General features: G+C 48.8%; 2 protein-coding genes across 7 annotated transcripts; both read left to right on the forward strand.

The window, feature by feature from the left end:
• The first annotated feature begins 129 nt into the window (after nt 1-129).
• On the forward strand, nt 130-14,828 carry Arhgef15 (Rho guanine nucleotide exchange factor 15). Of its 5 annotated transcripts, none has more exons than XM_087910483.1 (18): nt 130-276; nt 629-760; nt 1,058-1,236; nt 2,099-2,757; nt 2,990-3,322; nt 3,547-3,613; nt 5,187-5,245; nt 5,324-5,535; nt 5,620-5,780; nt 5,891-6,043; nt 6,643-6,772; nt 9,722-9,796; nt 9,903-9,995; nt 10,073-10,233; nt 10,335-10,487; nt 10,830-10,912; nt 11,021-11,125; nt 12,899-14,828. In XM_087910483.1, exons 4-18 carry the CDS (start codon nt 2,148-2,150, stop codon nt 13,048-13,050), a joined length of 2,547 nt encoding a protein of 848 aa, XP_087766609.1. In that variant the 5' UTR covers nt 130-276; nt 629-760; nt 1,058-1,236; nt 2,099-2,147; the 3' UTR covers nt 13,051-14,828. The 5 variants fall into 5 exon arrangements, with proteins under 5 accessions (XP_087766609.1, XP_087766610.1, XP_087766608.1 ...); XM_087910484.1 differs by having other exon boundaries at nt 1,058-1,214; XM_087910482.1 differs by lacking the exon at nt 1,058-1,236.
• A 4,633-nt stretch (nt 14,829-19,461) lies between these two features.
• Odf4 (outer dense fiber of sperm tails 4) lies at nt 19,462-24,561 on the forward strand. 2 transcript variants are annotated; one of them, XM_048448026.2, is made up of 5 exons: nt 19,462-20,420; nt 20,536-20,837; nt 23,412-23,585; nt 23,850-23,984; nt 24,195-24,561. In XM_048448026.2, the coding sequence occupies exons 1-5, from the start codon at nt 20,374-20,376 to the stop codon at nt 24,386-24,388; spliced, it is 852 nt and encodes a 283-aa protein (XP_048303983.1). In that variant the 5' UTR covers nt 19,462-20,373; the 3' UTR covers nt 24,389-24,561. The 2 variants fall into 2 exon arrangements, with proteins under 2 accessions (XP_048303983.1, XP_048303984.1); XM_048448027.3 differs by having other exon boundaries at nt 19,463-20,420; nt 20,539-20,837.
• Nucleotides 24,562-25,436: the final 875 nt, after the last annotated feature.

Below are 25,436 nucleotides of genomic sequence, written 5' to 3' on the forward strand. Positions count from 1 at the left end.
ACAGAGGAGACACTGGGAATGCAGAATAGTGAGCAACAAATCACCCTGCTAATCTGAAGATCCCCTTCCCCACCTCCCTCCACACTCCCACCCCTGGCCTGACACAATGGCTGGGTGGGGCTGAGGAACTGGCTTCCTCTGTGGAGATGGAAATCTGGGCCTTCAGTTCCCGTCCCAAAGACCCAGGGATATTTATTTGGAGACACTGGGCAGCATTTGGTGCTCCAAGGGGGCAGGAAGATAGGCTGAAAACAGAAACTACCCCAAATCATAAAGGTAAATTCCTGGATGGGGGTGGGAGGGCTCTGCAGGTGGGAGGGAGGAGAAGAGAGGTTCCCTTTGTGCCAAGTGTGGATGGCTCACACCAAGGCAAGAGGTTGGAGTTTGGGGAGACAGACTCCAACCTCTGTGCAAGTGGTAGGAACGATGGCCAGACAGCCCTTCGCTGAGTGGGATAGGCATGTGCAGGGTCAGCCCAGCCTGCCAGGACCACCCCATTCTCACCTGAACGCCGCCACTTAGCAGGGCAGGTGAGGGTGTGCACGCAAAGCAACTCTCTCTCCATACCTGGGTTCCAGCCTTTTCTAACCTCCAACACCTTGGATGCCGGATTCTTCACATCCTCTAGGCCCAGTGTGCGCATGTGGAGCCTGGTGTGGTTGGGGGTGGTGGTGTCCGGTTGGGAGGAGGATCGGATTCCTGTTTCCTGCCCCTACTCACTCTGCCCTAGGAGGTGACGGAGAGTGGAGGGAACTGGAGGGTAAGTGCTTGGGGCTCCGGTCTCTCTGGGCCCTGTAAAAGGCCTGAGTTGGGAGTAGGGAAGGAAGTAGACACAGGTACCTGGGATGGGGGAGAGTGAGTTCCCTGAAGGGGCAGAGGCTGTGGAGCAGGAGACCACTGCCTAATGAGGGGCTTCATGGCAGCATGTAGGGGCCACCGAGTGAGCTGCAACCTAAGGGGTCCCTGATGTCTATCGTTTCTCAAGAACCTCGGCCGGGACCTGCAAGGCTATGACTTTTGATCATGCAGGGAATTTAGGGTCTCTCTTGTGTCCCAGCTCTGGTCTCCATCCTCCTTGTCAAGAGGAAGAGAAGCCCAGGTCTCAGTCTCAGTCCCAGTGCTGTGGGTTTGATGCTTTGGCCTGGCAGTGGCCTCCCAGGCATCCGAGCAGGACCCAGCCTCCCATTGGAGCTTCTCTCTGTGACCAGACCCAGGTGTGGCAGGGATAAGAGGATGGTGAGCAGAAGGGACCAGGCTGGGGCCTCCGGTCTCCTGGGGTCAGAGGCTCCAGGAATCTTCATGGCAGGAAAAGGAGACTAAAAATAATCCGGAAAGGGAGAGTCCGGAGAGGGGAACTGGGAAATGGGAGGGGGGAGGGGGAGCTACAGCAGGGAAACAGTGATACATCCCTCAGCTCAGGCACTGGCTTGCACGTGTGTGTGCGTGCGTGTGTGTATGCGTGTGTGTTCACACACACTCTCGTACATACATGCTTTACTCAGATAGCATAGAACATGCACACTATACACACACACACACACACACACACACACACACACACACACACACACGACACATCAAGAGCCACCGCTGATCCCACTGTTCCCCAGCATACCCCCCAGGGCACACCCAACTCTCTCTCTCTCATCCAGCACTAGGTAAACAGCTCACAGTAACTCCCATAAACTCCTACATATGGTGACTGGACCAGCAAGCTGAGTTCCCAGCACTGCATCTTACTGACCTCAGTTACTCCTGCCTTCCTGTCCTCCCAACAGCTTGTTCTTAGCCCCACTGTGTCCCCTAGCCTGACTGTGGCAGCAAAAGTCAAAGGATAGAGAAACTGGCCAAGGCAGCACCCCCAGACTGAGATAGGAGGATCAGAAGTTTGATCTCAAAAAAGAAAAGCTGCCCAGGAGGGCCCGGAAGGGGGCAGGATGAGGGGTGAGAGGTGAAGACGGTGTAATAAGGAGGAAGGGAGGGAAGTGTACCATCAGTCTTCTCTCTCTTGACTCAAAAACATAATTTCAGGCAGCCTCAGTCTACCCATGGGGTACGGGGGACACTGAGGAGCACTTTCTCCCTCCACTCTCCTCAGGGGATGACTTCCACAGGACACCTCCCTCCTTGGAAACACTCAGAAGACAATGTCAGCCGAGTCCCTTCCTGCAGCAACGCCCCCTACCTTGAAGCCCCCTCGGATCATCCGCCCCCGCCCCCCTTCTCGCCATCGAGCTCCACACTCCCCGGGGCCTCCCCAAAACGGCTCCCCTTCGAAAGCACTTCCTCAAATTCCCAATGATGCATCAGCCTCAGTGTGCACCTCCATCTTCTGGGAGCCCCCAACATCTTCCCTGAAGCCCCCTGCCCTCCTGCCCCCTTCAGTTTCCAGAGCCAGTCTGGACTCTCAGACTTCCCCTGACTCGCCTTCCAGCACGCCCAGTCCCAGCCCAGTGTCCCGGCGCTCCGTCTCCCCAGAACCAGCTCCTTCCTGCTCGCCAGTGCCCCCACCCAAGCCCTCTGGATCGCCCCAAACACCTTTGCCCTCGTTCCCTATGCCCCTCCAGGATGGCTCTGCCTCGGCCCCTGGCACGGTTCGCAGACTGGCTGGCAAGTTTGAATGGGGGGCTGAAGGCAAAGCCCAGTCCTCAGACTCCCTGGAGCGATGCTCCCAAGGGGGCACGGATGTGAATGGGGAGAGAGAGACTCCCCAAGCCATCCCTTCCGGGAATGGGTCCCAGGAGAATGGCACTCCAGGTAAGCATATGTTGAGGAGCCTCAACACAGCTAGATCATCTTTGTTTTCAGTTCTCAAAAACCGAGACTTTAAAGGGCTAACATTTCTAATGTAGAAATGTTGCATTAGACAGGGTGGATGAGATCTACAGATACCTGGGGTTAGGGTTAGTCCTTTATGTGGGGGAAGAGTCTGTGATGGGATGAATCAGGTCCCAAGGACTTTCTCCTTAGACAATCCCTTCTGCTACAGATGCTGCCCTGGCTTGCCCTCCATGCTGCCCCTGTGTCTGCCATGTAGCAAAACCTGGCCTGGAGCTCCGATGGGTGCCTGTGGGGAGTTCTGATGACATCCTCAGGGCCCCCTGCCGGGCATCCCCACTGCGAGCCTCCCGCTCCCGCATCAACCCACCAGTCATCAGCCACCCTCCAGTCGTCCTTACATCTTACCGCTCCACTGCCGAGCGCAAACTCCTACCTCCCCTCAAGCCCCCCAAGCCGACTCGAGTCAGACAGGATACCAACACCTCCGGGGAGCTTCCACAGCCGGACCTGGAACTGCCTTCGGAAGATGGGATCCAAACAGGTACAAGGACATGGAAGGGTTAGAACATGGAAGGTAGGGAGAGAAGACAGGGCCTGGAGTGGTAGAAGCTCTGGGCTTTGAGGGCACAGTGTGGAGGATGAGAGGCCCGCTACAACCCTACCAAGCCCGCGACTTTTCCCTTTTCTCCCAACTGCTGCTCAGGAGTGGGGGGGGGGGGGTCAGTCTTGGCTGGGGTACTGAAGGTTAGCCCTGGTCATTCTGAGTTCTCTCTCCAGGGGACAGGCCTGAAGAAGCGCCTCAGAATGTTCCTCCTGCGGCCTTGGAGGGAAGGTACTCAACTCCCCCCAACCATGTTCCTTCTCCTCTCTTCACCTCAAACTGTCTCTCCTGCAAGGGCAGACTAACTTCAAGTCCAGATGAATACTATCTTATGGTGGGACAGGGATCCAGAGGAGCCCAGGTTTCTAACCTGATCTCTGTTCCTCACTAATTATGCAGCCTTAAATAAATTCTCTTTTTCTGGGTCTCAGAGTTTTTCTCTAAGAAGCAGGAATAAGCTTGGTTCTGTTCCATGAGGTTATTGAGGAATAATATTGCAAAAAAAAATCTGGGCTCAAACTAGGTTTAGTGGCACAAGCTATAATCCCAGCACTCAGCAGACACGAAAATCAGGAGTTGAGGCCAGCCTGGATATATATCACAGTTCATTTTCAAAACAACAACAAACCAAAAATAAAACAAAAAACAAAACAACAAACAAACCAAAGGCAGAGTCAAGCACTACTTTAATTTTCTTATCTTTTTGTGAGTCTGTATTAAAAATTTTTTTAAGTTTTTTGTTTGTTTGTTTTGTTTTGTTTTTTTAAGACAGGGTTTCTCTATGTAAAAGTCTTAGCCACCCTGGAACCAGCTCTTGTAGACCAGGCTGACCCAGAACTCACACAGATCTGCCTGCCTCTGCCTCCCAAGTGCTGGGATTAAAGGCATGTGCCACCACTGCCTGGTTTAAGATTTATTTTTAATTGTGAGTGTGAGCCTATGTATGTCTGCAGGTACTTATGGAGGCCAAAACAGTGGGATCTCCCCTTGTAGGTTGAGTTACCGATAGTTGTGAGCCACCTGATATAAATGCTGGGAATCAAACTCAGGTCCTCTGTATGGGTAGTACATGCTCTTAACCACTGAGCCATTTCTCAAACCCTCAATTAAAATGATTGTTGGCAAAACCATTAGGCAAACATGGCCATCTCTTATGCTTTCCAGTCTTGCTGATTGTCTTAGATTGATTGTTTTTGTATTAGAAGTAATAATCCAGCTATGCCGATTTGTTTATAAAGTACTTACTACCGCCGGGCGGTGGCGGCGCATGCCTTTAATTCTACCTAACACTTGGGAGGCAGAGGCAGGCAGATCGCTGTGAGTTTGAGGCCAGCCTGGCCTACAAGAGCTAGTTCCAGGATAGGCTCCAAAGCCACAGAGAAACTGTGTATTGAAAAAGAGAGAGAGAGAGAGAGAGAGAGAATATTTCCTTCAGCAACTTTTAGCTTGAGAGAGTGGCTGCATGGCAGATAACTAGGAGACGGGAGCCAGTGAGCCGCAGGAGTGAGTGTTTGACCATGGTGAGTTTGACTAAGCCACAAAGAAGACTTTCTGGACAGTGCTTCTGTGTGAGAGAGCTTGAAGTATCGACTGCACAGTAGCTGAGGGAGCAGAAATGTTTGGGGCCTGCTTTGCCAAGGGTCTTCCCTCCGACAGGCACATAGGAACATCTGGAGTTTGGTCTGGGAGCTCTCAGGACCCCCTCCTCTCAGTGTGCACATGAGTTCTGTATCTCTCTCCTCTGCTACCCTGTGAATCACACCCTCAGAATGGATCTCACATGTCTTCTTTTCTTCCTCCACAGGGATGAGGAAGGGCTGGAGGGGTTGAAGGAGCAGCAGTGGGAGCTGCCCCTGCAGGACGGTAGGTCTCTCCTGTGCCAGGCAGGAGGGAAGGGTCCTGAGCCCTGGCCCTCCCTGATGGTCCCTGTCTACCTTCCAGAACCATTATACCAGACCTACAGAGCAGCTGTGCTCTCAGAGGAGCTGTGGGGTGTGAGTGAGGATGGGAGCCCCTCTCCGGCTAATCCCGGAGAAGCTCCCACCTTCTCCAGGCTCCCCGGACCTCGAAACACTCTATGGCAGGAGCTCCCAGCTGTGCGAGCCAGTGGCCTCTTAGAGAGCTTAAGCCCCCAGGAAAGGCGCATGCAGGAGGTGGGTACCTCAGAGCGGGACTGACCTGAGTCAGGGCTGGCTGAGGTGGCCGGCTCTCTACTGTGGTCCTGCTCTCCTGTCTAGAGCCTGTTTGAGGTGGTGACCTCAGAGGCCTCCTACCTACGCTCTCTGAGGCTACTGACCGACACCTTCGTCCTGAGCCGGGCTCTCCGGGACACACTCACTCCTCGGGATCACCACACACTTTTCTCCAACGTGCAGCGAGTCCAGGGTGTCAGTGAGCGGTCAGTGGGCCTTGGGCTGCTGAATGGGGCCTCCTTAGCTTCCTCCCTCTTCCAGATCTTTCCTCCCAGACTTTCTGTCCCTCCATTCATTGCCTCCTCTGTGCTTTCAGGTTTCTAGGAACATTACTATCCCGTGTTCGCTCTTCCCCACACATCAGTGACCTGTGTGATGTGGTGCATGCCCACGCAGTTGGTCCTTTCTCAGTGTATGTGGATTATGTACGGAACCAACAGTATCAGGAGGAGACCTATAGCCGCCTTATGTGAGTACACTGGTTTACCCTCCCCCACCCCGGAATGTGTTCCAAGACCACTGGTGGCTAGTACTGACCTTATACATCCATCTCTAAGAAAATGATTTATAAATTAGGCCCAGTATGAGATCAACAATGGCTAATCACAAAATAGAAAACCTAGAGCAATATAATGTAATAAAATTGTCAGCATCACTACTCTTGCACTTGATGGACATTAGTAAGTAAATTAAAGATTATGAGAACACAGGTCCACGATACACCACAGTTTGACAGGTAGGAGAGCTACTAAGTGATTGACAAGTGGGTAGTATATGGGCATGAATACCCTGGATAAAGGAATTATTAGTGTTCCAGATGAGATAGGGTGGGGCACCGTTGCTAGTCAGAAAGATATCATTTCAAAATGTACGAATTGTTGTTTCTGGAATGTTCCATTTAATGGCATTGGGTAATTGAAATTATGAAAACAAAACTACAGAGACAGGGGACTTCTGCATGTCAGAGTTGGAGGAACCTATGAAGTCGTTAAGGCTGAGACCAGAGCTGGCTGGAGGATTGAGGCCCCTGCTTCAGGGAACTCCTAGGCATCTGGGCTTTCTTGACAGGGACACTAACGTGCGCTTCTCTGCGGAGCTGCGAAGGCTGCAGAGCCTCCCCAAATGTGAGCGGCTCCCACTGCCATCTTTCCTGCTGCTGCCCTTCCAGCGAATCACCCGGCTCCGAATGCTGCTGCAGGTACTGTTCTGGCTTGGTGCCTGTTCCGTGCTACCAGCTCTGCAATGGAAACTCTCTCCAAGGCCTCTGGTCTAGTTACCATCACTTCCTGTCCCACCATGACCACAGACGTTCTCTCAGGGAGACATCTTCCAACCTCAGCTCCCTAAACGCCTCTGGGGAGCAGAAAGAACCTTTTAGACTTTCTTTGGCTCAGTCTCTAACTAATTGAGATCTCCAAAGGGACAAGCAGTAAGTTTTGGGAGAAATGAAAAAATAAACCTTAAATATCCCAGTGACTGTGGGCTTCAAAGGGCCATGGTAAATACGTAGATTTATAGTGTGTCTATAAAATTCAGTTTTTATGGTGGCTGTACGCCGGGGTTGAAAACTGTAACTTAGTGGTAGACAGCTTACCTAGAGTATACTAGACTAGGCCTTGGATATAATCTCCAGTGCAACTAACTAAATAAAATTTAAATAAATGAAAAAGTTCCTTAGTGGGATAAAAAAGTTCCTGAGGAAAAAAATGGGGCTTTTACGAAACACTTTTTTATATCTATTTGTGTGTGTGTTGGTTGGTTTGTACATGGAAGTCAGAGGACAACGTGCAGAAGTCAGTTTGCTTTTTTCATCACCTGGATCCGGGGATCAAATTCAGGTCTTTAGGCTTGACCGCAAAATGCCTTTCCCCGCTGAGCCATTGCAGGACACCTTGCAGGAGCCAGTTCTGAATTTCTCTTTGTAGGTCCCACAAAAGCTGTTATCCTCTGAGCCAGAGAAGCACCTTTCAACCCAAAGTATAGATTTTCCTTTGACAATTCACCTAGTATGAGAATTTTGAAAAAGATTTATATGAGCCGGGAGGTGGCGGCGAACACCTTTAATCCCAGCACTCGGGAGGCAGAGGCAGGCGGACCTCTCTGAGTTCGAGGCCATCCTGGTCTACAAGAGCTAGTTCCAGGACAGGCTCCAAAGCTACAGAGAAACCCTGCCTTGGGAAAAAAAAAGATTTATATGTTTTGATTTTATGTGTGTGTTTTGCTGCATATGTGTATGTGTGTCTAGTGCCAGTGGAGGTCAGAAAAGTGAGTTGGATCCTCTGGAGATGGAGTTACAGTTGTGAGCTACCCTGTGGATCCTGGGAACTAAACTGGGGTCCTCTGAAAGAGTATTGAGTGCTCTTAACTGTTGAACCATCTCTTTAGCTCCCCCCTCCAGTTTTGAAATTTTCTTTCTTTTTCTTTTTGAGACAAAAATCTCGCTATGTAGTTATGGCTGGCTTGCTGTGTGGCTATGTATTCAGGCTGACCTGACTCCAAGAGATCTACTCACTAGCAGCTCTAGAGTGCTGGTATTAAAAGTGTGCACCCCATGCCTGGCAGTATTGGAATCTTTTTTTCTTAGATTTACTTATTTATTTTATGTCTGAGTGCTCTATCTGCATGAAGATAGGCAGAAGAGGGCATCAGATGTAACTGGAGGTTTCTTTCCTGCCCACCAGTTCCCAAATAACCACTCTGACGCCTAATATTAATTAAAAATTTTGGCTTATTAGCTCAGGCTTATTATCAACTAGTCCTTACAACTTAAATTAATCCATTTGCATTATTCTATGTTTTACCACAAAGCTCGTGGTTTGTACCTCACATCTTGCTTTTCCACAGCAGCTGGCCTCTCCCGGACTCCGCCTTCTTTTTCCCTCCCTCCCTGCTTTGATTTCCTACCTAATTCTGTTCTGCCATAAGCCAAAGCAGCTTCTTTATTAATAATAGTCATAAAACATTCACAGCTTGCAGAGGGGCATCTCTCACATCAATCAGATCCCATTATAGTTGGTTGTGAGCCACCATGTGGTTGCTGGGAATTGAACTCAGGACCTCTGGAAGAGCATCAATGCTCTTAACTACTGAGCTATCTCTCCAGCCCCAGTATGAAAATACAAAGAATGTCCAACTAAATGCTGCTGCTATTGTCTTCTTTTTCTCTTTCTTTGTTATGAGACAGTTGGCTTTGCTTTTTGTTGTTGTTGTTGTTGTTTTTGTTGTTTGTTTGTTTTTGTTATTTTTTTTTAAAACTCACTATGCAGCCCAGGCCAGCCTCAAACGTGTAGTCTTCTGTCTCAGCCTCTAGAGTGTTGGGATAACAGGTGCGCAGTGTGAGAGAGGGCAGGAGCCATTGTTTACTTATTTATTTATTTTGGTTTTTTGAGACAGGGTTTCTCTGTAGCTTTGGGCACTGTCCTGGAACTCACTCTGTAGACCAGGGTGGCCTCGAACTCACAGAGATCTGCCTGCCTCTGCTTCCTGAGGGTTGGAACTAAAGGTGTGAGCCACTACTGCCTGGCCCAGGAACCACTATTTACATGACTTTATAAAGGAGGAAACGGTGCAGTTTCAATAACTTGGCCTAGGCCATGCAAAAAATAATAGATGGAGCCAGAAGTGGTGGTGCATGCCTGTAATCCCCGCATTACAGAGGGTTGACAGAAGGATTTAGAGTTCAAGGCAGCCAGGGCTGCTTAGGAAAAATGCTGCCTCAGAAAAATATACGCGCTAAAAATAAAGACATAGAAATCCAGGCATTTCTAACTGCCCTGCTATATTGTTAGACTAGTAATTATTAAAAAAAAAAAGAACCCCCCCCCAAGCATTTATGGTGTGCCAAGGACTGTGCTAAGTCCTCTTTAAATATCACCTTGAATCCTCACAATATTATTAATGTACTAAATTTAAATAGATATCAGCTGCATCTTAAAAGTGGGGAAACTGAGGCTGTGAGCAGTAAGTAATATGACTTGCTCAGGCTCTGGCAGCTGGTAAATGGTAGGTCTCATGGCATTGCTGAGGGGTATCTTGGGAGCCCTGTGAATCCTGAACGGAACATTTGGCAAAGCTGGGCCGAGTCCACAGCGACTCAGAATTTCAGGGCAATAGAGGGTCTCAGTCACCCTTCCCTCTTTCTTTCCAGAACATCCTGGGCCAGACAGAGGAGGGGTCCAGTCGCCAGGAGAACGCCCAGAAGGCCCTGGGTGCTGTGAGCAAGGTGGGCAGGATGGAAGCTGAGGAGGGAAGGTGCCAAGTGGTAGAGGGGAAGTGGAAGGGAGCAGGTGGCTGCTGGCTGGGATGGGTGACTCAGTTCCCCTCACCAGATCATTGAGCGCTGCAGCGCTGAGGTGGGGCGCATGAAGCAGACAGAAGAATTGATCCGCCTCACGCAAAGGTTGCGTTTCCACAAGGTCAAGGTTAGTCCTGCCCAGACTCTCCGCCTTGCCTTTCCTCACCAGGTTGCGAGGCTAAACCCTTCTTTTTCTCCTCTCAGGCTCTACCCCTGGTCTCCTGGTCACGGCGCCTGGAATTACAGGGGGAGCTGACAGAGTTGGGATGTCGGAGGGGGGGTGTGCTCTTCACCTCCCGCCCCCGCTTCACTCCCCTCTGCCTGCTGCTCTTCAGCGATCTGCTGCTTATCACTCAGCCCAAGAGGTGGGTCCTGCGTGGGAGGGGAGCAAGCCCAAGCTAGAGTGAAGAAGAGGCATCTAGCGGAACGCACCTGCTCTCCTCTGAACGCCCTCTTCCCTGGGTAGTGGGCAGCGATTGCAGGTTCTGGACTATGCCCATCGCTCCCTGGTGCAGGCCCAGCAGGTTCCTGACCCATCTGGACCCCCTACATTTCGCCTCTCCCTTCTAAGCAACCACCAGGGTCGCCCCACCCACAGGCTACTCCAAGCGGCCTCACTGTGAGTCATGACGCTAGAAAACACTCTTGGGGGTTGGGGATGTGGCTCAGTGGTAGAGAGCTTGCCCAGTACGCATGAGACCCTGGATTCAGCCCTGGCACTGCAGGAGAGAACAAACCAACATGGTGGCATACCTTTATAATCTGAACACCGGGAAGACTGGAGTTGGTAGGAGGACCAAAAGTTTGAGGCCTGCCTGAGCAGCCTTGTCAAACCCGCAAACAAGCAAGCCACCCTAGAATGGTCACCTGACGTCTTTATATTCTATTGCTCGTCTCTGTCCTCCATGGCCTCTATTTTATGTTCTTGGGTCACCTGTGAATCTCCTATGTTCACCACTAGGTCAGACATGCAGCGCTGGCTGGGGGCCTTTCCCACCCCAGGTCCCCTTCCCTGTTCCCCAGACACCATCTATGAAGACTGTGGTAAGTATCTCCCAGGAGGAGGAGGGAAAATGTGAGTCCTAAGGGGGATACGGGATAAGAACTAAAAAGAAAGGGGATCCCACTATAGTGTTACCCATCCTCCACCAGAGTGTTCCCAGGAGCTGAGTTCAGAGTCATCCACACCTTCCAAGACAGAGGGGCAAAGCCTGGATTCCAAGGCTCACCGCAAGCATCCCCACAAGAATCCTGAAGGTGAGAGAGCCTTGCATGTACTCACTCAGCAAATTATTCATTGAACACCATGAGCCAAACAGTGTTTTAAGCTCTGCTGATATAAGCATTTCTTCCCCCTGGCAGTGCTGGGATCGAGTCCAGGGCCTAACACATGATAGGCGAATGCTGTACCAATGAGCTACACCCTGCAGCCCTAGAGTATACTCTTTTGAGGGGATGGTGATTTTAAGACAGAGTTTCTCTGTAGCTTTGGAACCTGTTCTGTTGTTCTGGAATTAACTCTGTAGACCAAGCTAACCTTGAACTCACAGAGGTCTGCCTGCCTCTGCCTCCCAAATGCTGGGATTAAAGGCCCGTGCCACCGCCGCCCGGCTGGAGTATACTTTCTAACTGAGGAAGCAGACAATAAGCATGGTGTCACTGATGTTGGTCTCTGATTCTGTCTCTTGAGAGGCACAGGCTATTAAGCTCTGTGAGTTCAAGGCCAGTCTGTTCTACACAGCGAGTTTCAGGACAGCCAGGGCCACATAGTGAGACTCTTTTGCTCTCTTTTTTCCCCTCAAGGTAGATTTCTTTGTGTAGCTTTGGATGTCCTGGAACTCTCTGTAGATCAGGCTGGCCTCGAACTCACAGAGATCTGCCTGCCTCTGCCTCCCAAGTGGTAGGATTAAAGGCATGTGCTACCACTGCCTGGATGAGACTCTTCCTTAAAAAAAAATAGAGTTCCAGTACTAGGAACTCATTTTTTACAGCCCATATGTGTAGTTCCAGTACTGGAGAGGTTGAGACAGGAGGATTTCTGTTTGATTGAGTTTTATCGTGAATTCTGAACCAGCTACAACTAGATACCAAGATACTGTCTCAAACAAAACAAGTCTAAATGGGATAAGTAAATATAAATAATATGTAGTATGTTAGAAGGGGATGAGTGCCCTGGAAAAAGAATGGAGTAAGGCAGGAGGGAGTTCTGGGGTTTGGTAGGATCTCAAATAGTCCAGTGAGACAGACCTTACTAGGAGGCAATGTGTGAGCCTGATGGGGTGCTCAATCTAGGTATTCAGTGCCTGGAGGAGGAGTAGACCAGCTGGAGGGCACAGGAGGAGTAGACCAGCTGGAGGGCACGAGCTGAGCAAGGCCTAGGGCCTGGTGTGCAGTAAAGGAGCTGCGGGGAGGGGAGGCAGTGTGCCTAGACTGATCCAGAAGAGGAGCTGCAGGGAGGCCAGTGTGCCTACACTGATCCAGAAGAGGAACTGGGAACAAATGAGGTCACAGGGAATAACAGATAAGATCCTGCAGTCCCTTGCAAGAATTCTTTTTTTAGATTTATTTATATTATTTTTTAGATTTATCTTTTTTATTATTTTATGTGTATGAGTGTTTTGCCTGCGTGCATGTCTGTGCACATGTGTATGGCTGGTGCCTGCTGAGGTCAGAAGAGTCCCTGGAGACTGGAGTTAAAGATGGTTGTGGGTTACCATGTGGGTGCTGGGACTCGAACCTGGGTCCTCTGGAAGAACACCAATTTCTCTTAACTTCTGAGCCAGTTCTCAAGCCCAGAAGTTCTTCTGATTGAGTAACAGGAGCAGTCATGGCAGGACCTGACCTAGAACTGCCACAGCCCCTCCCAGATGCTGATGTCACTTCCGGGAGAGGTGGTAACTGAATTTGAATGCTGGACTCTGCTTCTCCACTACTTCCCAACCCACCATGACCTGAGGACCCAGAGGGCCTGCTTCCCCAGCCACCGGATCTCGGCCCCTGCTCCCCACAAGCCTATTTTTCTTTCCCCAGGTTGGCTTAAGGGGCTTCCTGGAGCCTTCCCTGCCCAGTTGGTGTGTGAAGTCACTGGAGAACACGAAAGGAGGAAGCATCTTCGCCAGCATCAGAAGCTTCTTGAGGCTGTGGGACCCTCTCCAGGCACTTCTGACACCCCTCAGCCCTAACACAGGCTAGGAAGAGGGCACAGACTGGGACACTGGCAGCAGCATGGAGAAGACGAAGTCTGCCCATCTATCCGTATCCCTCTACCGTCTGCTTGCTGTCAGTGGAAACACTACCTCTAGTGGCAACCAGCAGAGCTAGAGAGAGCTTCAGGACCGAGCAGCTAATGAAGCAGGCCATCTGAGCCTACAGCAGGAAAGAAGAGGATGGAGACAGCACAGAGTGTCCAAGGTTGAGACCCTGGCTATCGAGTATCACCAAGGAAGAAGCCGGGCAAGGCATTGAGAGATGGCTTTACTGGAGTAGTCCTGAAGACAACAGGGATGGGTAGGAACCCATTCAGCCAAAGAAGATGGTGGTTTGGACCCAAGAGACCAGTAGTCATTCTGCTTGGCTCTACAGAAGCCACTGATCCTATCCTTTGAGTATAGAAAGTATTAAATTAATCTAATCCTTCTATTTCTGGACTACTTCCTATGCTCTTTCAAACCACTTCCTTTGTTCCAGAAGAATCCATAGTGTGTCTCAGAGGACATGTGTACACATGTGTATATGTATCTAGGAAGGCAGTTCTACTGAATGTGGTGTTTGTGTGTGTGAAAGAGAAAGGGAGAGAGGAGAAAGAGAGAGAGAGAGAGAGAGAGAGAGAGAGAGAGAGAGAGAGAAACCACTCATGTCAGTGACTGGAAGCTTCATTGCTTTTCTTCTTCTTCTTTTTTTTTTTCTTGTTATTTTTCTCCCAAGAAGACATTTGGCCTGAGTTCTAAAGAGAGTGCTGAGTATAGCTTGGCCAGAGGCTAGAACCGTGGATGAGAGTCATGGATTTTGGGTCTCTTGGGTCCCTCTGGGTTCCATGACAGTTGAAGCAGTCAATGGTCTGGCACATGACTGAGGAACTAAGTAGCTGGGATGAAAGAGCCTCTGCAGTCTGGGTATTTTCCTATCCCAAACACTGACCTCCATATTCCGTGCCTCTCTGCATATCTCCCAACTTGAATTGTCATCACGTCAGCCAGCCTCAGCAGCAGGCTGCAGAATGAGTCCCAGGCCAGCCAGTGTCTGTCCTGGGGAATCTTCGTCTAACCTGATCCTCTCAGAGACAGAGGGCGAGCCAGCTCGGTGGAGGGAGTAGAGAGCTGGTGGCATTTCCTAACCTCAACCAGTTCCGGCTGCTGAGAACCTGTCCTCGTGCTGGAGAGGTGAGGGCTACCACAGCAGGACGAACAATTGCTAGGGTTGGAGCTCAAGCCTGGGCAAAGGCTCTCTGTTCACGACTGTGCAATGCTCTTCCTCCATGTATGACAACCTGCCCAGACAGAAACTGCCACGGTGACTGTGGGAGGTGGAATGGCTCTGGGGACTTGAAGACAGAAGGGCACTGGTATGTCCACAGCTTTCACCCAGAAAAGTGCCAACCACATGGGAAACCCTCAATAAACGTTGGTGGCATTACCCTGGGGCTCTTCAAGGCTTGAGCAGGCAATGGTCTACAAACAATGGCTTTATATGGAGATAGTGTTGGATGCAGCGGTGCCAAGAACAGGTGTGTCGGTTCCACTGGAACTGGGGTTAGAGACCCGGAGCAAGGCCTGCCCGGAGTGTGTCGGCCTCTGCACAGCTTCCTAAGAGATCTGTGCCTGTGGTGGACTAGAGCTGCTGCAGCTGGGGCTGCCGCAGGCTGGAAAAGAAGGCAGGGCAGGCTCAGCACGGCTGGAGCTGTGTATAGGGTACAGTAAGAGATCAGGGCAGAGTGTCACCAACAAGGACCTTTCACCGACTAGCCATGTGTCTCTGTGTTTGATTCCGGTCTGCGCCTGCTTATTGACCACCTCCTGGTTCGAGTCCGGTCATAAACTCCACAGACCACCTTAGCTGTTCTTACCTGCTTGTAGCTTACCAGGAAAACAGACAGGGTAATCCAGAGCAGTTCTGTTGTTGTGACTGGCCTCACTTGGGGCTTTGCATGGTGTGACCAAAGCACCCAGACAAACACAACTTGTAAGGGAAGCTTTATTTTAACTCAGGGTTTCAGAGTTTCCTAGCTACGCTCACTAGCTCTTCTGCTCCAGGGCTGTGGCAGAGCAGAGGGAACCTGCTCATCATGGGGGACAGGAACCAAAGCAGGTTCCTTTATCCTTTATTGAGGTTCCAATATCCCTTCAAAGGCATGTTCTCATGCCCTAAGCCCTATTAGACCCCACATGCTAAAGTTCCTCCCACCACCTACCTCAACTACGCCTTCAATATATGCCCTTCAGGGGACATTTAACATGCAAACCGGTGGGAGATGGTGGCACAGGTATGGACTCCCTGCATTTAGAAGGGCTAAAGCAGGGTAGTTTTGGCTCAATGTCATCCTGAGCTCCCAGCAAGATTCAAATAAACTAAACAAATAAGATCTGAACCAGAATACAGCTCAAAATAGCCATAGCCAAGCAGAGCAGGGTCGAGCAGATAACCTAGGATCTGAGTTCTCATGTGAAGAATATGCTTTCAAACCCACTGACTTGTTGGCGGCATTTAGTTCCCCCACTAACTGAGTAATGGCCATGCTGCAGATCACTTTGGCTGTTCATTAGAACCTAATCACTAAGTGTAGCGTGGTGGTGCCCATCTGAACCCCAGCAATGGCGAGGTGGAGGCAAGAAGATCCAGAATTCAAGGCTGACTTTACAGAAAGTTTGAGGTCAGCCAGGCTGCTTGTGTCTCACACACACAGGCACATGCACATACACTTCAATCACTAAGTGCGTATTCAAAAGGCAATACCTTTTATATAAACACATGACTAGCAAAAGCAGGGGATCACTGAAATCCACTTACCGTAGTCACTAAAGGTGAGCTGAAAGTTTCCTTAACTCATCTTCCTTTAGTTAGCGCTCAATAACTGATTGCGTTTCTTTTTGTTTGTTTGTTTATTTTGTTTTTCTTTTTAGGCAGGATCTCACTATGTCACTTGGCTAGTCTGATACTCTGTATACAGACCAGGGTGAATGGCCTCAAACTCACAGAGATCCTCCTGTCTCTGCCTCCTGGGTGCTGGGATTAAAGGTACATAACAACCATACCTAGCTTTTGGGTTTTTGTTTTTGGTTTTTTGCTTGTTGTTAGTTTGTTTGTTTGGGTTTTGCTTGTTTGTTTTTAAGACAGTGTCTTCCTCTGTGTCTGACCTCTAACTCACAGCACTCCTCCTGCCTCAGGTTCCCAAGTCCTGTGATTACAGACATGACCTACCAAACCTGTCCTGATTTTTATAAATCCTGCAGAAATATATGCCCAGGTGAATCCACTTTTAGGGTCCTCCAGTAGAGCCTAAAAAAGCCAGTTTAAGTCAGGAGACCTGAAACTTAAGATAGAAAAAGCCAATATTTATATATTTATTTAAAAGATATTTAAAGGTACAAGCCGGGGAAAGTCATCTAAGTTTATCTGATATAGAGGGAGAGAATCTTAGCTTTACTCTTGGTTTTAAGTCTGAGTAGAAGCTGCCTAAAATAGAGGCCACATAAAATTAGTGTGGAAGCTCATTGAGTTGTTCCTGTGTGTGTATGTTTTCTAAATTGCATTTCATATGCTTGAAAATAAATAAATAAATTGCATTTCCTGTACCCACATAGAGCCAAGCCTCTATGTATTAGCTAGTACAGTATTTTAAAAAGTGGCATGTCATTATTTGGGTTTCCTCAGAAGCAGACCACCAGACAAAGATCAGAGTGTAGGAAGTTATGGGGGAGGTGAACCCATGACACAGTTAAGAGAGACGTAAGGAAGTGAGACAGGAAAGGGCCAAAGATCAACAAGGGCTATCAAAACTGGAGACAACCAGGACAATTGGAGCCTAATCCCACTGGGAGCTGGAGGTTACACAAAGGATTGGGGAGGACAAGGGCTATAAAACTATGTTTTATATATTGGAACAGCTGTCTGTGGTGACTTTGAGACTACATTAGCCAAGTTGGGTAGTTATAGAGACGACTCAAAAGGCTTGAGAGAGAGAGAGAGAGAGAGAGAGTGTTGGGGGTGTACCTGAGTGTATATCTGGGCATCATCTGTGTAGAGTAGCTTGTGAATGTCAAGAGAAGCATTGGATTCCCTAGAACTGGAGTTGCAACATGAGTTGTCATGTGAGTGCTGGAAACTGAGCCTGGAGTCTCCGAAAGAGCAGTAAGTGCTTTTAACTGCTGAGCCATTTCTCCAGCCCTGAGTGTTCGTTTGTTTGGTCGGTTGGTTTTTCAAGACAGGGTTTCTCTGTGTATCTCTGGCTGTCCTGGAACCCACTCTGCAGACCAGATTGGCCTCGAACTCACAGAGATCCGCCTGCCGCTGCCTCCCTGAGTGCTGGGATTAAAAGCGTGTGCCAACACCATCACCCAGCTACCTGCATATTTATTACCTGGACTTTACAGAAAAAATGTCCAGCTCTTGTTATAGGATATGTGACTTACTCCAGTCAGGGGTTGAGAAATTTAGGAAATGTATTCCCTGAGCCTAAATCTGCCACCCATCCCTTCCCAATCTCCTTGTTTTACTTCTTCAGGCTTTTATTGGGTAATGTGGAGGCTGCTGTGTTTACTTGTGTCCATCCTTATTGCATTTTCCAAGCTTTGTCTGTCTGTTGATGCTAAGAGTGGAAATCCATCCACCAGTGTTTACCTTGTGTATTGTGACTACATAAACATTCTGCCGCTGAGTTGGAAGTCTCTAAGATTACATTTCCTTTCTTGAACTGTCCTCTTTCTTTCCTGCATACCCCCGCCCCACTCCTGTTTTTTTAGATAGGGTCATGCCATGTAGCCCTGGCTGGCCTGGAACTTGCGATGTCTACCAGACTGGCCTCCAGTTCCCGGAGATCCACCCACCTCTTCCTCCTCAGTGCTGGGATTAAAGATGTGTGGGAATATGCTTGGGTTTTTCTTGACTTTTGAGACAGAGTCTCCTGTAGGCTCCGAAAGCTTCAAGCTCATTACGTAGCCAGGGATCATCTTGGGCTTTTGATGCCCTACCTTCACCTCCCACACCTTGGGATGATGGGTGTGTTCTTGGCTTGAGCTGTTTTCAGTTATCTTTGGAAAAGTAATTCTTAAAAAATTTTAAATTACATTTACTTATTTTATGTGCATTAGTGTTTTGCCTGCGTGTATGCTTGTTTGGAGGTGTCAGATCTTGAAGTTACAATTATAAGTTGCTATGTGGGATCTGGGAATTGAACCTGGGTCCTCTGGAAGAGCAACCGATGCTCTTAACTACCAAGCCATCTCTCCATCACCCACATATATTTGTTTTTAAGTTACATTTTATCATTTTATTCTTTCTCTCTCTCCATCACTCTGTGTGTGTGCATGAGTGAATGTGGTCAGAAAACAGCTTACGGGAGTTGGTTCTATCCTACTGTGGGCCACAGGATTCAGAATCAGGTCTCTAAGCTTGGTAGCAGGTGCCTTTACATACTGAGCCATCTTGCTGGTCCGTTAAATAACAATTTTTACTTTTCTTTTTAGCTGGGCGGTGGTGGTACACACCTTTAATCCCAGCACTTGGGAAGCAGAGGCAGGTAGATCTCTATGAGTTCAAGGCCAGCCTGGTCTACGGAATGGAACGAGTTCCAGGACAGGCTCCACAGTTACAAAGAGAAACCCTGTCTTGAAAAACAACAAACAAACAAACAAACAAAAAAACAAAACAAAACAGAAAAGAAGAGATCCAAGAGTATAACTGCACACAGAAAAGTGACAACAGAAGGAAAACCAGTTAGCATTAATCCTCAGGAGAACACGGACATATTCTAACATGCAGGAAATGCGTGCATATACTCAAAAGGCTAGAAAAATCATCAGTTTATGTGACATCTCAGGTCTACCTTCATTCTGTGCCCTCCCTCTTCTGGTACTGAGAAGAAGTAAAGAAGCCAAGGATGGGGCTGGAGAGATGACTCAGAGGTTAGGAGCACTGACTACTCTTCCAGAGGACCTGGGTTCATTTTCCAGCACCTACATGACAGAAAACCATCTATAACTCCAGTTAGAGACGTCATAACCGTCTATAACTCCAGTTCCAGGGGATCTGGCACCCTCACACAGGCATACATGCTGTCAAAACACCAGTGCACATAAAAAGAAATAAATCCTAAAAAAGGAGGAGGAGGGGAAGGAGGAGGAGGAGGAGGAGGAGGAGAAGAAGAAGAAGAAGAGGAAGAGGAAGAGGAAGAGGAAGAAGAAGAAGAAGAAGAAGAAGAAGAAGAAGAAGAAGAAGAAGAAGAAGAAGAAGAAGAAGAAGAAGAAGAAGAAGCAGCAGCCAGGCATGGTACCCTACACCTATAAAATCCTTGCACTTGGGAGGCAGGGGCAAGGGGATTGCTATGAGGTCACTGTCAGGTCTCAAACCAGGAACAAATAAATGTCTGTGATGCTTATTTAACAATATCGAAGCAGACGCTGGCTGCCAGGTTCTTCCAGCATCCCTCAGCCCCTATATTCATTGCCCACTTCCACCCCCAACTTCTCCAGCCCAAGGACTAGGCTGCCCTTCCCTATATAGTCCAGCCAGTTTGGTTATCCCCTTGTCTTTTGGGCTTCTTAGCTTGTACGCCTGATTCTCCCCTCTCTCTCTCCTCTCCCTTCTCTTCCCCATGTCTCTTCACACTCTGGATTCTCCCAGAGGTCCCTGTCTCTGCCTACGTTCTCCCTTTTATCTACAATGAACTTTCTCCTCCACCATACCTAGGAACAGTCATGTCCTTTCCTTTTTATTTCTTTTTTTAGTTCGGTCATCCTGAGATATATAGGGAGGTCCAGGCCAGCCTGAGCTCCATAGAAAGTTCCTGCCTAGAGAAAGAGGGAGTGAAGGGGGAGCCTGCTGACCATTGTTGTCTGGAACTCATAGAGAGGTGAGACAGGGAGAGGGGAGAGGCTGGGGAAGTAGTGGGAAGGCTGACACAGGTTTGGAGGAGCTGTCCAAGGAGGAAGGAGGGGCTCAGGGCTTTTCCTAGAGGCTGTCTTTCTCCCTTTCCTCCCTTGTCTGTAAGCCTTTGGGGTTAGGGAAGAGAAATGGGCTTTTTCAGAAATCATCACCTTAGCTAAAGGGAGGCAGCAGCCAGGAGAGAGGCATCCTGTCTGATCCACAGTGTAGGGGCCTGGAGCCAGAGGAATAGAACCTCGAGAAAGGGTTGGAGCTGAATCCACAGCCCATCCCCCATCTCATTGCTCCCCAGCAATATTCCATGGCAGTTAGGGCCTGCTCAGAGGAATGGGGTGAGGCCTTCTCTTGGATCTGGAGTTCAGGTGCATGAAAAGGGGCTCCCCCACTCTTCCTCTGACCCTGGGCCTGGGATGGAACCGGATTTGACTGAGGAAGAGATCCAGGCGATAAGAACCAGGTGAGTGTGGAGCTGGGAGGGAGTGGGCGTCAGAGGTCTAGGAAGAGAAGGAGGCCTGGAGGGGGTTGGAGGAGGGGTAGGCTGGGCCGTGCAGGACTGCTGTCCCTTCTCCCAGCAGAAACAGGCGGTCACTTTCGCAGCAACGCCGCAACTCCCAGTTGCCCTTTCAGTGGAGAATCATGCACAGCTCCCGCTGGATTGCCCAGGTGGTGGCCTCAGAATTCAGCCTGGTGGCCTTCCTCCTGCTTCTGGTCATGGTCTTCTCCAAAAAGTGGGTGTACCCCTCTAAGAGTCGTTTCCATCAGCGTTACCCCAAAAATATCACCCATAGACTCTACACCTCGATCCATACAATGTCCACAGGGCTCCTGTACACCTGCATCTCTAGAAGCTGCTCCGTTTCAGACAGTGGGAAAGGTGAGTCCCTTCATCCCGGCCCAGGCCCAGCCTGCCTTGACCTCAGTGGTGGCCCCCACGGTCTTCTTCCCTCCTATCAGCCATCTTCCTTTGGACTGCAAGATGGCTTTGCCGGCATGGTGATCTCTAGGGATCATGTTCTTTCTTTGGTGAATTCACCTGACCCAGTAGAAGATGTCATCTCTTTAGGTAAAGCCCAAAGTTGTTTAGGTAAAGCTCAAAAATGCAGAATTTTGAGAGATGTCTGGATCATTTCTGCTCGACATCATCTTTCACCTGCCCGGTGCTGTGTCCCCGGTTTCCGTACCATGAGCCCTGAGATGACCCCCTGAACGTTCTCTTGCACTCATTCCCCAGTTCCTGCCGTTTTTCCTTCCCTTCTGTCTGACGTCATGCTTCTGTGGTTCAGCTCTGCACGTCCCCTGGATGGTTGGCTTCCTTTCCTGCATTAATTTCTGAGTCAAGTTCCGTTTCATGAGCCCTCACCACTTCAGAAGGGTCCAGCTCTGGACGCCGGTCTCCACCTGTTCATTCTCCTTCACATAAGCCGAAAGCAGGTCTAGAGCACATAGCTTTTTAAGGACAAATGTGGAATAACAGAAAATGTCATCGATGGTCTGCTATTTTTTCCAGCCGAATTGTCCACCGGCCACAAGAGACGGAGATAATTGACCTTATTTTGTAGATGGGAAGATTGGAGCTTAGATTTAGTACGTTGCTCAGGGTCCTGCCACATGAAATGGCAATTATTTGAGTGCTTTTCACATACAGGAGAAAGCACAAGCTTCATAAAGGTAGATATGGGATTCTATGTTTCTTGCTCTGTGGTGCTGTGAACCGAGCCTAGTTCCCTGCACACACTGAGCGCCACACTGAGTCACATCCTCAGATGAAGCTTTAAATAGATTTTACTTTGTTGTATGTATTCTTTACTGTTTGCTTGGTTTTTGTTCTTTTTTTTTTTTAATTGAGACAGAGCCTCACTGTGTAGTCCAAGCTATTCTAGAATTCTTTATGTAGCCCAGGGTGACTTTGAACTGGCAGCCATCTTCAGCCTCCTGAGACCTGGTATTACAGGCATGAGCCAGCACACTTGACTTATACACTTATTGCTTTTTTGTTCGGTTTCGTTTTTGGTTTTTTGGAGATGGGTTCTCTGTGTAGCCCTAGGGGCTGTCCTGGAACTCGCTTTATAGAGCAGGACAAGAACTCACAGCGATCCTCCTGCCTCTGCCTCCCACGTGCTGGGATTAAGGGTGGTCGCCACCACATCTAGTGCTTTCTGTCTTCTAACAAGTGAAGGATCTGTGCTTTTGACAGCTTCTGCCCCATGCTCCTGCCACGATGACAGCCCCGCTATCTAGAGCCAAGTGACCATGGACTGAATCCTGAAGCCAAACTAAATCTTTTCACTTTACATTGTTTCTGTCGGTTTTTAGTCACGGAGATGAACAGGCAACAGAAGAGTGGGGGTGGGGGTCATCGCTGTGACCACATCTGCTCACGTGAACAGAAGCAGTTGGAACTGGTCTGCGGGAGGAATCTGGCTTCTTTTAGGCAGATTGTAGTGAGACTTAGAAGTGGAAAAAACAGTAAAGGGTTTGAAAAACATGCCGTCATGACAGGAAGGCGCAACCTGAAAGGTGTGGCCCATTTCATTAAGGAAATTAGACTCATTCAAAAGAAGTTGACCACTTTGTGTGGGGACAAAGGGAAGATGTTTTGAAGTCAACCGCAGGAACTGGCCAGTTACCACTCATTCCAGGCCTCAGGGTCTAAAATTCTAAGCGCATTTGCAAGATATCTTTTGAAAAGGGAGAGCCACTAAAGTGTTTGTAAGTCCATTGACAATTTGCATATTTTTTTCTTCTGAGAATTGCTATTTGTGTCCCGATTTTCTTTTTTTTTTTTTTTTGTTTTGTTTTGTTGAGAAAGGGTTTCTCTGTAGCCCTGGTGGTTGTCCTGGAACTTGCTATGTATTATATATAAAGTATCAGGCTGGCCTTGAATTTAACAGAGATCTGCCTGCCTCTGGAATGTTGGGATTAAAGACATGTACCACCATGCCTGGCTTTTTAAATTTTTCTAATATTTTTAATTTTTTGAAACAGGGTCTCACTATGCACCTCTGGCTGTCCTGAACTCACTGTGTAGACCAGGCTGAACTCACAGAGTCACCTCTGTCTCTCTAGTGCTGGTATTAAAGGTGTGAGCCACCACACGCGGCTATTTTTATTTTTTTGAAACATTACATTGTAGTCCAGCCTGGTCTGTAACTCACCATGTAGCTCAAGCTAGCCTCAAACCCAGGTCCATCCTCCTACTTCGGCTTTCCCATTGCTGGTGCTGAGCTCATGGGGGGAGCCACCTGGCTCTTATTCCTATGTTCAAGTGGTTGGAACTGCCAAGCAGTCTCTAGATCAGGAGTCTTACTTGAACGAAAGTATTGCTTTATGATTTTAACTCTACATTTCTTTGGTTTTGAATAACCTGAGTGTTTCCCTCATGTTTGTTGATTTGCTCGCAATTCATGTTTGTGAATCCTGAGTTCCTGCTTTGTTATTTTTTTCCCAGACAATTTTAAGCTGTGGACAAACCACCCAGTGTTGGGGGTGGCTAAGATAAGTTTCACGCTGGCCGTGGGGCTGGGTTTTGCCCTCACCGCCTGGCTGCACCTGCTGTACCTGCCCCGCCTGCAGAAAATGCCTTTCTTTGGCTTGATTGGGATCATCCTGAGCTTCTGTGAAGGTGCCCCCCAGCTCTGAAAAAGGTTCTTAATTCCCTAACCCACATCATCCTGGGCATGTCTCCCTCTTCTCTGGGGGCGGAGCAAGCGTTTGGGGCGCTGGGAGGAGAGCAGTGAGAGTGGAGGTTAAACTATGTCTGGAACCCTGGAGTCAGGAGGGCTCCCTGTGAGTGGTGTGAGTGGTTGGCGGCTGTAGCACAGCAGATGAGGCAGCACTTCTGTGCGGTTCTTAGGTGAGAGTAAATCTCTCCACTCCTGCCTCCCAGTCTCCTTCATTTTCCTCACCCTCCTGCTATTCCCTGTTAACCTCTGGATGTACGAGCTGAAGAAGAACATATCGGTTCCCATCGGGTGGACCTATTTCGTTGGTTGGCTGGTGTTGATCCTGCATCTCACCTGTGGTGAGTGGCTAGGGAGGGTCCTGGGGAAGGAAGGGACTTGGGTGGGTCAGACAGAGGATGTGTGGAAGGAGGGGCAGGCGACCTCTCTCTTGCTTCATGCCCACCACAAGGGTCCATAGGGACTTAACCTTCCCCTTGGCTCAGCTCACCCGTCACCTTCCATGCAGCTCTCTGCTTCCCCCTTTTTCTTGTGTTCCCACCTCCCCCCAGGGATCCTTTGCTACCTCAACCATAAAAACTTCTGGAAACTGATAATGGACAGCTCCTCTTCCATCATCAGCAGTCCTAGAAACAGCGCATCGCAAGGGTCTCGGAGGAGCACTGTACAGCCCTCCAACAGCCAAGAGGACATCCCCGATCCTGATAAGCAGAAGGAGAAGCAAGGAGTCATTAGGTTTATTTAAAAGTTTCTCAGGCCCCTACCCAGCCACGCTGGGCTAAGTCTGTCCTCACCATGACAAAGAATGAGCACAGGAGGATTTGGGGACCAGGGACCAGCTTTGCGTTCCTCTCCCTCAACTCAGCCTTGTCTGTGGCTCAGGTGATGATGTGGAATAAATTGTCCATCCCTTCTTCATCATGTGTGATGGTCGTTGAGGAGAAGGGAGAGGAAGGGAGAAAAACAAAATTTGTTGTTATGTTTGCTTCCCAGTTCTTCCTGTCTATGAACTTTGCGATACCCTTCGGTCCCTTACACCGACCCGTCCAGGCATACCTGTCCATAGCATACCTGTGTGCAGGCAGGAGGGACTCCGTGCTGGAACACTTACCTGGCATTCATATGAATTTGAGTTTGACGCAATAGCGATGAAAACAGAAAAACAAAAGTAAACTTAGCCAGGCTTGGTATAGGCATAAGTATGTATACCCATGCCTATAATCCCAGGAGGCTAAGGCAGGAGGATGGATGACCAATCTGAGCTCCACAGCCTCAAAAACAAAAGTTAAAATATAACAAGCCAAACAACACATGCATCTGGTTGAAAAGAGCAACTGCGGCTTTTACAGGGATCACAGACAAATATCACAGGTCTAGCCAGGACACCACTTTCTAAGTCTGGATATAATCTACCCCATTTAGTAAGACCCGGTTTAGGAGCTATTTATTGATAGATAAAAATTTATCTCCAACTTACTGCCTTGAAGTAATTTATTTAACTTTATTTTATGTGAACTGGTGCAAAGGTGTCAGATATCTTGGAAATGGGGTCACAGACAGTTGTGAGCTGCCATGTGGGTGCTGGGAATTGAACCTGAGTCTTCTGGAAGAACAGTCTGTGCTCCTAACCTCTGAGCCATCTCTCCAGCCCTGCCTTGAAGTAATAAACATTATTTTATGTAGAGTCTGCGGAACAGGAATCTGGAAGCACTTTAATTACATAGTTTTTTTTAAAAAATTGGATGCTATTTTTTTTGTTTAAAGATTTTATTTATTATGTATACAGTGTTCTG

This window comes from Myodes glareolus, chromosome 9 (genome assembly GCF_982192425.1).
Source record: "Myodes glareolus chromosome 9, mMyoGla1.1, whole genome shotgun sequence".
In the NCBI taxonomy this organism is placed as follows: Eukaryota; Metazoa; Chordata; class Mammalia; order Rodentia; family Cricetidae; genus Myodes; species Myodes glareolus.